Raw genomic sequence first — 13356 nt, 5'->3', positions numbered from 1 at the left:
TGAACCCAAACAGTGAAATAGGAGAACAGCAGGTATAAATGCCTGAGTGGGAACGAGGAACAAGAACAAGCAAGCCTTGGGACATCTAACTTCCTAGTGCAAACTCACTGACCACCCAAGAGGAGAAAAATAACGTTTGTATCAAGCTTTTTTCTAAGGAACTTGGGGTCCTCATCATTACTAAGTGTTGGTAGAAGGAACAACATTTTACTGGGGATAAAGCTGAAGGTCTGTGGAGTTAACAGACTTGATTATGGTCACGAGAAGGGTAAGTGACAAAAGATGACATCCCACACCCTGTGAGTCACGAGTCAGCTGCCAGACAGTGTGCAACAGAGGAAGGGAATATGAGTGGGGACGAATGCTCCAGATCAAAACAGCAGCCTTGACGCAGGGCTCATTACAGAGTGAAGTGCTCTTCTTGCTGGGACGAAGCCATCTCTGCAGGGGAGAGCTGAAGACATCAGGGAACAGCCAGGGATGCAAGACTGTTGGCAACCTCCTGGGGCTGCGTGGGCATAGCTGGGCAGCTCTATGAAGCAGCAGAAGAGACGCTAAACCCAAGGCTTGAGCCAGGAAAGAGAAATACTACCCGAAGGCAGAGGAAAGGTGAATTTCCAGAAGGCACCAACATGCTCTCCTGGGAAAGGTTTGATCACTGGATACATTTAGTCAGTTCTTTTCACCTGTCAAGAGGCTCCAGCTAATAATCTCTTCATTTCTCAAGGCATTCACATTTCAGGTAACTTCACAACTCCACATGATAGGTTGCAGGGGGCACAAGGATAGAATAAACTACTAATACATGTGATTATGCTGACATCTCTGAAGAGAGTTGAGGGCCGGGGATTTAGCTCAGTGGTTCCGCCACTTGGCTTGCAAGCACAAGGACCCGAGTTCAATTCCCGGTACCAAAAACAAACCAAAAAAAGAGACTTGAGAAGAAAATATGCAAATGGAATTATCTTGAACCAAGAATTGTATAAAGTTCTCCCTCTTAGGACAGGAACAGCCTCATGTGGTCTTAGGTGGAGCTTTTTCAAATGTGGCTGAATCTAGAGTGTGTGATTGATTCATGGTGCAGTGCTAGGCTCAAGGGCACTAGGGTTAAGGATGTGAGTACTACCTTAAATGAGATGAAGGGGGCAGAAAGACACTGTTAAGGTCCCTTGTGGCTTTTGCTACCTTCTGGCCACCATGAACTGTTTCTCCTCTGCCAGGCCCATCTGCCTTGCCACCCCGCCTTGGAGCCAGCTGATTATGGACTGAAACCTCTACAAACTGTGAGCCAAATAAACTTTTCCCCCTCTAACTTTGGGTGTCAGGTATTTTGTCTGAGCAACGAGAAAAAAGTACCTAAGACAGTGCATTTTTTTTAAATAGAGGAAAAGAGAACGCTGAAAGAAAAGCCTTCATCTTGGAGGGTCCTAAGCTTCCAGACACCTTCAGGTGACAATCCTGAGAGCTGTGATGGTCCAGGCCAGGGACCAAGGCAAGGAATATGATTAGAAAAGTTCTAATGAGGACTACACGCGGATACCACCCAGGATGCACAAGAGGATGGAGATGACAACTTGTAAAACAACCCAGAGAGCAAAACAGCCATAATCTGTAATGTCTCTTCCTCGTCCTTCCCCCAAAAGGGCTAAAGGCTTCTGGCTGGTGTAATGGCCTGAAACAGGGCTGACGAGCTGGTGACCAGAAGAGCTCAAGTATATAGGGCATTATGCCTTATGGGGGGTTACAAGGCATAAAATGTTTATTTTCAATAGATGACATTCCTAACAACTCAAGGCAAGAACTGTTGTCTCTTTCCATCTTCTGCAGAGAACACAGAGATACTATATAGTTATTCCATGCTTCTGGGCTATTGTTATCAAAGACTAGCACATCAGTTTCCTTTCAGTTGCCCCCTCCACCAGCTCCTGAGTTATCAGAGAACCAAAAGAGCCTTCCAATTATCGTGTCTCTGTATTATTAAAGTGTGATACAATACTACAGTGTAATGTGTGAACATATTATAGTACAATTCTATTCTAGGATAGCTTCCAAAGAATAGACTTTGTCATTCTGAAGGTCAAATCATGTTTCTGTACACAAAAGGACTACAAAGCATCTCTTTTGTTACATCATAGATGATCTCTGAAAGCAGAGCTACCCAGAATAATCTCTCTCCTTTATATCCTTTCTCTGCTCAAATCCTACAACAGTCCCCCATTTACTGGAGGGTGAAATCTAAGGGTGCTTATCCCAAAGTAGGCAACAGTTTCTCGAGTAAGAAGGCTGAAACTTGGTATTTGAAATTATAGTCTATACCAGTGATGAACTTTTTAGAGCTTTCAATGATAACAAGCAGCTGGCTAGGGCACGCATGCCATAGGTTTGCCACCACTGGTCTATATCTTATCTATTGCTCCAGCCCCATCATCCATACATTTCAAACCCAAATCTTCCATCCTTGTGGTGTTCCACTCTCTCCTGAAGTTTCCTGAGGCCACACCATTGGTCTCATTTCCTGGGAACACACTTCTCAGAGGCAGACATTCTGTATTCTTAATTTAATATTCAATTCCAATCTATTCTTATATTAATTCTGCCTTAGTGATTTGTCATTTATAACTCTCTGCCTTTCCTGATTAGTCACCTTTTCATATTTTCATCTTATTTATTATAAATCTACAAAACTATCCTCTTAACACTGCTCCTACCTGGATTAGCACATGGTTTAGACTACTGCTTCTCAGACTTAAAAGGTGCATACAAAGCCTGAGAGTTTCTCTTCAGGATGCAGATTCTGGTTCTAGTCTGCTGTAGGGCCAGTATTCTGCATTTCTAACAAAGGGCCACTCTTTGAATAGCAAAGCTTTGGACTTTACAAAGTTCTCATCACTCTGCACAGCATACAAGATTCTTATTTCCTCTTTACAGCTGCACCGAAGACTAATAGATTTATAATCTCATCTAGTTCACACAACTGTAAAGCCAGAGAAAGGTTTCTGGATTCATTCCATACCACGGCTACTTTCCTTGGGGAGGAGCTGGATCTTCTAGTTCTTCATTATCCTCAGGCCTTGAGAGGCAGTGCCATACACAGTGGGTATTTGGGAAGCATCTGCTGGTCGCCCACACTGCTCTGATGTCCATGTGCAGTGCTCTCTCTCCTCTGCCTCTGACCAACACGCAAGCTGCTCCCTATGCTGGTGAACTCCTCCCACCTGTCTCCTTACAGGGGATTTTCTTTAAAATTTTGACTTAAAATCTCTTCAAAGGGCATAAAAATTTGACCCCTCCTGGTTTTAGTCATTCTCTCTCTCTAGGAAAATGTGAGTTGCAACTTTTCTATTTCCCCAAATATTTGGTGCTTAGAAAAACCACTAAAGCTCTTAGATGGTACAGTTAGATATGCACACTGCAGATAACAGGTGTGTCTAAAAGTGCATAAGTCATTTATAAAACTAAAAACATTGTGAATAAATGATATTTCTATTGTGTATACATGGTTCCATGCATGTATGTTCAGTTGCCTATGCAGTTACATATTTTTAGCTTTGTAGGCAGGGATGGCTTCCTTCTGTAAGGCCTCAGGAATTTAGAGTTACAAGGAGCTCTAACCATTCACAGAGGGAGAAATAAAGCCAAAGAGGTTAAAGTCAACTAAGATGTCACAGGTGAGCAGTGGAAGAGGCAGGGAGAGAGTCCAGATCCCTGATGGGGGAGCAGCTCCTCCTGTAGCAAGCAGAGGGTGTGCACACAAGAGGTGTGAAGTCACCATCACTGAACTTCATGTCTTAGGAGAATGTGGAATTTATTGCATCTATCCTCCACTCTGGTATAGATGCCCAGGTGAGCAAGCAGAGGTTCCCTGAAAGCTACACAGTTTGACAGAACAAGTCTGCTGACTTGTTGTCCACTTCTTTGTGTCCCACATGGCAACAATCTCGCGAACTTCTTGTATGCTATGTAGAAAGGAAATAATAAGCTCTAGCTGCCTTTTCATGAAGATGGAAGCACTCCTTTGATTGCAGTCTAGGCATGGCCATATAAGCGCAGCTGTGTTTGATTTCATAGCATTGTTTGAATTTCAAAATAAATTATATTTCATCCAAGGGAACAGCCAAGTCTAACTTTATATTTCAGTCATTCTCATCAAAGCATCAAGTTCAAGTATACACACACTGGAGACTGACAATTTAAACTGGAATAAAAGGATAATTCTTTAATTTACTGATTTTCTCTGCTGCCAGGGACATTAGTCCCTACACAATTTGCATTTCTTTTGTAATACTGGGAAACCTGGGAAGCCTGAAAATGACAAGGTGAAGGGCAGGGAACCAGGAGGAGAACTTGTGGGTTAATTCTGGAAGTTGAGAATTCATTTTTATGCTGTGCACACCAGCTACCACTATTATTTGTTTTGATTCATCAAAAATGATAGTGTAAGGAATAGTCTTAGGTATCTGAGTTCCAAATTTGCGAAGGACAGTATACCCTGAATGTGGGAGTAGAAGGGCACACTCGGCTTTCCCTGGGGTTTTCCTCAAACTCGTGCAGTGGGAATGGAGGCGGGATGGTAGATTTACCATTCTCAATCTCATAGTCAGCGAAGGCAAGTTCAGAGCCTTTGTTGGTGATCAGCAGCTCCCCATTCAGTGTGAAGATCATGGAGGCATCATCCAGGTTAATCATACATCCAACCACATCTCCTGGCTGCCAGGTTCTCCCAAAATACCCACTCCCTTGATGCCAACGCTGGCCCTACAAAACAAGGCACCAGGGTTTAGAGAACTGGAGGTCCCAAAGGCCTGGAAGTTGGATAAATGAATAGATAGCAATATCAACTGGCAGTGGTACATGCTTTCTACAAGGACTCATCTCTTTCCCATGGATAACTTACAGGGAAGAGGTCTGTCTTACAGGTGAATGAAACCAAGAGACACAGGCTGATCATAATGGCTGGTGTCTCCTGATCTCAGTTAGCTAACACAACCAACCAGATTCTCTGTAAGACAAATTGGTAAGATCCCCAAAATACTAGCTGCGTAGAGATCAATGAGTTAGTTGCCTTTGGAATGCAGTCAATGGGGTTGGGTGAAGGAATAGATAGGAAGGTGTTTTCAGAAAGGATTTCGGTCTATAGTCCTTTCCTCCACCAAAGCAAAGAAATAATCTTTGATTATTCGCTCAGTGTCTATTGGCCAGTGGTGGTGGCCACTCACTTTGAAGCCTGAGACCCAAACACTCGGTGTGCTTCTGGCCTCTGGGAGATGTTTGGAGGGGGAACACTTGGAATGAGGACGAGTGGATGCTACAGACTCACCCTGCTGCCTTCAAACACAAAGGCTTGGTCATCAGCCCCCAGCTCCATGTCCGGCCGGCAGCCTGGCCTGGCCCAGCCAACCCGCATGTCTCCTCCAGTCACTGCTTCAAACTCAAAATACCACTTTCCAGATCTCACCGCATAGGACCGCTCTACCCGAAAACATCGAATCTTGTCTATACTGATTTTCTCTACAGCTGGATCAGCTATTGTGAGAAGGAAGGTGAGTCGGAGGTGTGGACGGAAAGAAAAAACACAGACTTTTAATAATTAGGTAGCATTCTCCAAAAGAACTTGATGATAACAACAAAGATGGCCACAGATCTCCCACCATCCAATATAGCATTCTGGTTATACCATATCCATCATCATCATCAACATCATCATCATCATCACAAAAATACAAGCTGCCACTTAATGAGCAGTAATTTATAGTAGATCTTTCAGGGACCTTATGCCACAACAGTCTATGGGATCAGGATGGAAAAGGCTCAGAAAGTTTAAATCACTTATTCAAAGTCACAGAGCCAATAAATTGAGGATAAAGGATCTAAACCTGGGTCTCACTCCAAAGCCTTCCCATGAACTTATACCACCCCTGTGACCTACGATACTTCTTGAGGTAAGGGACAACAATGACATGTTTATCAATTGTAAACTGGTGATTTTTTTTCAAATTCCACAAACTACAGTATATGATTTTATTTATATAATTCAGCATATTGCTTATTATTGCCCACACATATTTAAATGGTCCTCAGTTACAGTTCTTACTTCTCAAAGATCTTTGAAAACATACTCAGGCAAAGCATTACTAAGTATTTAAGTTGATATCCAGTGGGCACTGGTAGTCAACATTATGGAAAAAGGGTTAATACGCTGGTGATTTTCATCAGTGATAGAATTTAACTTGGGCCTGTGATTATGTGATCCAAACTAAGCTGTTCTTCACATGCAAGGAGCATAAAAGAAATAAAGATGACTTGGTTTTGTAAGCAGTTATCCTGAAAAGCGTAGCTTCTCTAGAAGATAGTGAGTTCCCTGTGGGTTTGGGTCAGTCTGCTCACCACAGGAGCATGTGCAAATGGGCAACGCTTTCTATCAAGGGTGGTCCCCTCCCCCTTTGGAATACACATATATTTTTAAAAAGTACCATCTGTAAAAGTACGAGTTTGACCTATTTAAAATTAGCATTTCACCAGAATAGGATCTGTCTAGTAATCTGAGGCCAGAGTGAGTGAACCTCCCAGCTCATTACCAAGTTCTTGATCTGATGACTCAATGTTATACCCATAACCAAGAAACGTCCGGATGGCTTCACGCAGGCTGTCCCTGTTTGACTTCTTGGTACGCTCATCCAGCAATGTATACGGCACCAGACGGGGATTTCTTTTGTTCTTCAAATCCTATGTAAAGCCAGAGGAGAAAGGTGCCAAGAAAACACATTTCAACTTTTACAAACAGCTCATCCTACGTACATGTTCCTGGCTGGCTCTTGCTAGTCTATTAGCTCTTCCCTAAGTGTCTTGATATTTACCAATGTACATATTTTCTGTTTCTCTTCAGGATGAAATGAGTATAAATGGGAAAAATTTTACTAATGCTCAAAGCTGGCAGTAAAACGCATTTTAATAATGCCAGCCTGCAAATAAAAAGATGTGTCATGAAACTGGTTAGAAACTTCCATTCCCAAGGCAAGGCAGCTGGGATTTGCATAACTATTCCCCTATGGAAACTCATGCCACCACTCAAACTATGAGAGCCTCCTCTACACAACAGCCTCTTAAGAAGCCTTCCCAGAGAAATATCAGAGAAGGTAGCAGAGCCAGAATGGGTCTGTTTCACTGTAAAAGGCAAACATCTGAAGCAGGGTCCTTCTCAGTTTCTTTAAAGGGCTAAGAGACTGCAAGGCCAACTGCAGAAAAAGTCACCTGAACCCTTACGTATGACATGCTGTTTGAATCACCTTCCACGGTTTCCACAGGTGCACTCTTCTTGGCTTCCAAACCCGTGTAGGTCTGGAGGCTCAGACTATGAATTAACACATGTGCTCACAGCCACCTCTGAAACTTTCCTGATATTGACCCTACCACTGGTGATAACTAAGACGAGGAAAGTCTTTTCAGGAAAGAGGTGTGCTAGAGACTTGGGGGCTGAACACTGGCTCCAATCTCTGCCCCATTTCTTGCCTTTGCTTGGCTGTTAGGTTGCTTTGTGTAGAAGGCAAGAGCTATGCCTAGGAATCCCTGGCTCGACAGAATGAAGCAAGGGACCATAGAATTCTGGGTGGTTTGTTCCTTTCCTAGAAGAGTTTTCCCTTCTTTTCACCCTCACTGGTAGATATTTGGGACCATCAGTGAAAAACTGCTGACATACAGTATTAATTTGTGTGAACCTTCTATTGACCTTGGAGAGTGACAGGAAAGCTCAACTTTCTGTAATATGCCATGTCAGAGAATGAACTAAGATGCAGCTGGTGGATGCATACACAGAATGGTACAAATTGTGAGTGAATCTTTAACAAAGGAGAAGGTAAACATCCATTTCCACAAAATTGGAATTATGCCTAAAGTCAATGTCAATGTGACCATTACAAATTCCATTCAGCCCCTGATTCTATAAATAATAAACATACTCCAGAGTGATAGACGGAGTGCAAGGGCAACTTTCATCTTCCAAAATAACATCCTCCAAAGCAAAATGGTATTTTGATGGATAAGCACATCTCTCAAGTTTTCCAGCATGTCTGACCCAGTGCTTCTTACCTGTTGAATGCCATAGGTCCATCCTTGTTTTATTCTATCTTTTGCCCAAACATTGTGTGCATTTTCTGCCAGCTTATCCACTAAAATTTCTTGAGGAGGAAAGAGCTTCACATCAGACAAATCCAAAGGGGCTGGCTTATAGCCATTGGTCATCATGTAGCTGTAAGTATATGCAAAAGGATATACATATTTTAACAGAGCTGTGTGATTTTCCTTTTCCAGATTTTAGATCAAGATCATATGGTTACCCCACTAGGCAACTGAGGCTACAGTCAGAAGTTCCTCTGTTTGGTGGTGGATAGTTGAACTCTATTTCAAGTCAATAGAGGAAGCTTCTAATTTACCATTGTTCTAGCACATGTATAGCACAGATTCACATATGCGGGCAAGTGCTTTACCCTGAGCTACATCTCCAGGCCCAGTGGCACAGATTTGAAGGAGACTGTTGGAAAAAACAGATGATCACTGCAACCCATCTTCATTTCTAAGACAACTATATATATGTCCTATGGATGATGGGCACATTCACCATACTATATATGACATCATTGGATGGGCCTTCATACCACTTCAAAAACTCAAAACCAGATCAGCAAAGTCCAGACCTTGAGTCATTTAAAAAAGAAATAAGTCAGCAAAAAATGGTCACTCAGTCTTAGAAAGCTAAAGCTTTGCTTTTGGAGTTAAAACAAAAAAATCATGCAACGAAGAATTTGTGAGCTTGAAGTGACCATAGTACTAGCTAACTGTCCAGTTCTGGAGACACAGTCTCAGATATCTGTCACCTGACAGACAATATGAAGATGTGAGAGTTCAGTATGAGTCCAGGGGGACAGATCATATGAGTGGAGAAGGCAGGGACACACTGGGGAGTGATTCTGTGGAGTGCAGTTCATTCTAGCCATGTGAGAATGAGTCCAGAGGTGCCGATTGCCTCAAGGCAACTGCTGCCCAGATGCTGGCCACAACCTAAATGTGGTAGTCCAGGGACCATTCAACTCAGGAATTTGAGCAGCATGAAATGCAGGGTGAATTGTGGGCATACAATATTGTCCTGGATCTGCTTTCCCAGAATGCCTGCTCTTCAGTGGAGCCAGCACACACTAGCCATCTCTCAAATACGCTTTCCTTTGCATCAGGAGTTGTATGGAAGAGTGGAGCTTGGCAAATGGGAGCTTAAGAGGAAAGATAGAGAAGATAAGCATTTGATTAAAGCTAGTACTGCCTCAGTTCCAAAATAACTATGACTGCGTGTGTGTGTGGTGTATGTGTGCGCACACTCAAGGTTGGTACACATGGGAGCAAGTGAGGGAGGAGGAAGCTGGTGGAGGCACTGGTGGGGCACCGTCAGAATGTGGGAGAATGTGTGATTTTGTCTCAATGTAGGGGGTGGGAGGGACGGAGATGTAGGGGGCCAAATGAAATCTTGGCAGAGACATCTATTTCCACAAAAGATTTAGAAGGTTGGTCCAGTGCCAGAGGAGTGAATTGTTCCTGTGTCTATGAATCATTTTCACGCTCCTTTGCCAACTGCAAACCAAACACAACCAAGTACAACACACACATCTGAGGTCTCCATACCATTTACCTCAAAACTAACAATGGTAGTGTTAGGTCTAGACAGAGGAGCAGAAAGAAGAGAGATCTTGAAACAGTTCCCTCTCAGGAGGCTCTGTCCAAGGGCCTCATAGCTGCGTAGATAAATGGGAGCCCGCCTTACCTGTATCTAGGCCATCACCTGGCTTAGAACACGGGCCTCCCACCCTCTCAGCTTAGACATTCAAGCTGAAGCATGAAGCCTTGGGCTATTACAAAGCCACCTACTTTTTGGGCAGTTTGACCTTCTTGAGCTCCTCCTCAGCAGCTGGGTTAACATGAGCGATGTGGCAGCCCAGGGCCAGAAGAGTTCTGCGACATAACAGAGGAAGAAGTCTAGTGTCAACTGTAAGATAAAGCACAAGAACCCTAACCTGCAGCTAAACTGATAAAAATGGGCAACAGCCACTCACAGACCTGGAGTTGGCAACCATTTTCTGTAAAGGACCAGATGGTACATGTTTGAATAGTCACAACTATTCAACTCTGCCATTATAGAGCAAAAACACCATGCTATCTTTGGCTACAGACGATATGCCCATCAACCAATGAGCTTGGCTTTGTTACAATAAAATTTATTTATAGAAACAGGTAGCTGGTCTGGCTGTCCCATAGGCCATAAGTTACTAACTTGTGATTAGATGGTAACAAGCATGAAAACACAAAAGAGAAGCTTGTTAATTGTACCTCTTGGGAACATTTTCCAGTTTACAAATTCACTTTGAAGCATATCTGCCTTCTAATTTCATCGAACAGACAGGCTCCTAATGCCAAATCCACAGGTGAGCAAATATTTGTTGTGTGTTGCCCATCTAGTGCCTCAAGCGAGGCCTGACACCATGAGGTACAAAGGTCCTTACTCAAGAAGCTTCAGTGTAACTGAAGATATCACCTAGGTGAGCCTATGAGATAGCACCTTTCATACACTGTTATATCAACAAATACTAGAGTGCCCTGCACTGACACAGAACAGCGAAATAGAGAGAACAGGTAACAAACACAAAAGGAGTTCAAAATGAGAGATCCCAACTTGGGATAGTAAAGTCTGAGTCTTATATGGGTGGGGTCATAGGGAGCTAGAAGTTGTTTTAAAATGGAATTTCAGTGAATCAGACCATGTTTCCCACTGGTTTTTAGAAATGTCTTATCTTCTTTGTTTCTTGATTGAATGTGAATTTTAAGAGGTCCTTGAATCTTTTGATTCTGTTTCTCTTTTTTTCTGCCTCCCACACCTTTTCCCTGTTCCTAGAAAATAGCAAATGGGCTCTATGGAAATACGTACACTAAATAATAATGGTGGATTGGTTATTCACTATGTTAAATCCTCTTGTGAAATGAATAATCACCATCTCCTCTAATTTATCAGCATGTGCCATGTTTTCAGGCAAGAGCAACGTATCTTTGCAGTTTAGTTATAATGCATTAAATCATCCACTCACTGTTTAGTCCAACTTCAGTTCAATTAAACACTCACTTTAAGGTTTCAGTTGACATTTGCAGGTTATAATTCTTCTCAGTTTCAGGGAGCTTTGAAAACTCCACAAGGCAGGGGTGTTGTCTTTTATTATCATCTCGTATCTAGATGACAACATAAGAAAGAATATAATTTAAGTTTTGACAGCTGGCATTGTGCTGGAAAACAGACATGAACACACTTTGAAACATGGCCTGGGAAACACATATCAGGTGAGATAAAGACAGCAACTTGCTGACAGGTGAACAGATGATCTTCTCTCTAGTAACTGATGCACACAGTCCCCTAGTCACCAATGGGCTTCTGCTCTGCAGATTTATTTCTAGACTGATGTCTGCACTTAGAACTTACTTTCCCAGAGGAGCAGTTCTACTCATGGCATCCATGCTTCTGTTTATTCAAAATTCAAGTCACTATAATGTGACTTAAGAGTATCATCCTTCAGTAAATAAAGGACTACAGAAGCCTGACCAGTGTTCAACGGAAATGTAAAACTGGCCACAGATGTGAACTGCATTGTAATTTCAAATTTTCTAGTTAGCCACATTAGAAAAGCAAAAAGAAATAGGTGATGTTACTATTAACAATGCATTTTATTTAACCCAATATGTGCAAAATATTATCGTCTTAGTAAGCAATATAAGAAATTTCTGTATTACGTTTTCAAATGACGTGTTCAAAGTCCAGGGTGTATTTTACGGTTACAGCAAATCTCAATCCAGACTAGCAACTTTTCAAGGCTTAGTAGCCACATGTAGCTCGTGGTTATTATTCTGAATAGTGTGGATCCAAATCTCAACTCATTCACTTGTTTGTTCATTCATTCATTCAACCATTCATTCAACAAGTATTTATGAAGTGAAAGAAGTCTGTGGCAGGCACTGAGCTTGACATTAGGAGTTCAATGGCAAGCACAGACAATATCAGGCTCATGAAGAGAACAGTCTAATATGGCAAGAAGCAGAATGAGATATTTATAGGAATACATGTAAAATTGCAGTTGTGCCAAGTTCTCTAAAGAAGCACTCCGTGCTATTACACAGGCACAGAGCAGAGAGGTACACATATAGGAAGAGAATCTTTTATAGTAGCTATATTCATACATAAGTGTTAGAGTGCAGAGACCTTTTCAATAACTAAGTGGGATTTGTATCGTTTCAGAGTATCAGGGTCACAGGAAGATTCAGAACTCACCTGTCCTTCTGGCTTCAGACATGACCTTATACTTTTCATAGAGCAAAGTCAATTTACATTCCATTTAAAAATACTTTCTAGTGAAAGAAATTCCCTAACCTGTTCTGAGGGTCCATTAATCTTAGTGATACATCTGAAAGCCATGGTCTCCTGACTGAAGATAAATAACAGGCTGTTGCTGACTAGAGTAAAAAGTAGGTAGGTGGAGGAAGAGGACTCATGAAGTTCCAAAACTTGTTCAGTTGTCTAAAGAACCCCTCCTAGTGACAAGACAATCCAACTCCCCATCCTGGGCTGGCCACTGACCCACATACTTTGCCAAAAGTCCAGCCGAGCTCTATTTTATTCATTCCCCAAAGCTCATGGATGTTCTCAGCCAATCTGTCTCGGATCTTCTCTAGGTGAGGTGGTAAAACAACCTAAAAGAAAAGGAAAAAAAAGAGCATGTGTAAAGTCAGAACTCGAAGAATCTATTATATTGAAATCCATCCTAAAATCTGTAGGGGTTAGAGGTTCCACTGGCATTCCCTGGCACATCCCCAAGGAGGGGCTGCACCCTGCTACATGATACGCCTCTCTGCTCTGTGGGGCCTCTCTGACCACCCCTTCTAGGTCCTCTTGCAGGCATCTGTGTTGCATGTGATTTACACGTGAATGCTCCCCTTGCCTTACTTCCTCACTCTGTGGTCTCTTTGAAAGACCTCACCCACCTTCACCCATAGGCAGTCTTGCCTAAATCAGTCATCTGTCCACGGTCTCCTCCAAGTTCAGACCCACATTTTCATCAAAGTAACCTCAATATGTACCCAAAGCTGGAATCATCACCTTTCCTTCAAAATATTTTTCTCTTCCTGTTTTTACTTTGTTTTTGTGAACTGTCTCCAGTAGTTCTTCAACCCTGGAAGTCATCCTAATTTCCTCCTCCTTCCCTGGCATTACCTTCTCTCTCAATCTGTCATGAAATCTACGATGCTCATTTCCTGAGTCTCTCTGAAGGGTCTCTTGCTCTG

General features: G+C 42.5%; 1 protein-coding gene across 4 annotated transcripts in view; it reads right to left on the bottom strand.

Moving 5' to 3' along the window:
• The window catches only part of Ryr3 (ryanodine receptor 3), a 565647-nt gene that overhangs the window by 225494 nt on the left and 326797 nt on the right, over positions 1-13356 (bottom strand). For all 4 annotated transcript variants that reach the window (XM_087207455.1, XM_087207452.1, XM_087207454.1 and 1 more), the window contains exons 21-27: positions 12661-12765; positions 11153-11256; positions 9907-9990; positions 8083-8242; positions 6576-6723; positions 5318-5523; positions 4581-4755 (exon numbers count right to left, since the gene is read on the bottom strand). In XM_087207455.1, the coding sequence (XP_087063581.1) occupies positions 4581-4755; positions 5318-5523; positions 6576-6723; positions 8083-8242; positions 9907-9990; positions 11153-11256; positions 12661-12765 (982 nt within the window). The remainder of the gene's footprint in view (positions 1-4580; positions 4756-5317; positions 5524-6575; positions 6724-8082; positions 8243-9906; positions 9991-11152; positions 11257-12660; positions 12766-13356) is intronic.

The sequence above is a fragment of the Heterocephalus glaber genome, unplaced genomic scaffold, assembly GCF_053883595.1.
Source record: "Heterocephalus glaber isolate CG9 unplaced genomic scaffold, H.glaber_assembly_v1.0 deba00000809, whole genome shotgun sequence".
In the NCBI taxonomy this organism is placed as follows: Eukaryota; Metazoa; Chordata; class Mammalia; order Rodentia; family Bathyergidae; genus Heterocephalus; species Heterocephalus glaber.
This window is presented reverse-complemented; position numbering and strand designations above follow the sequence as displayed.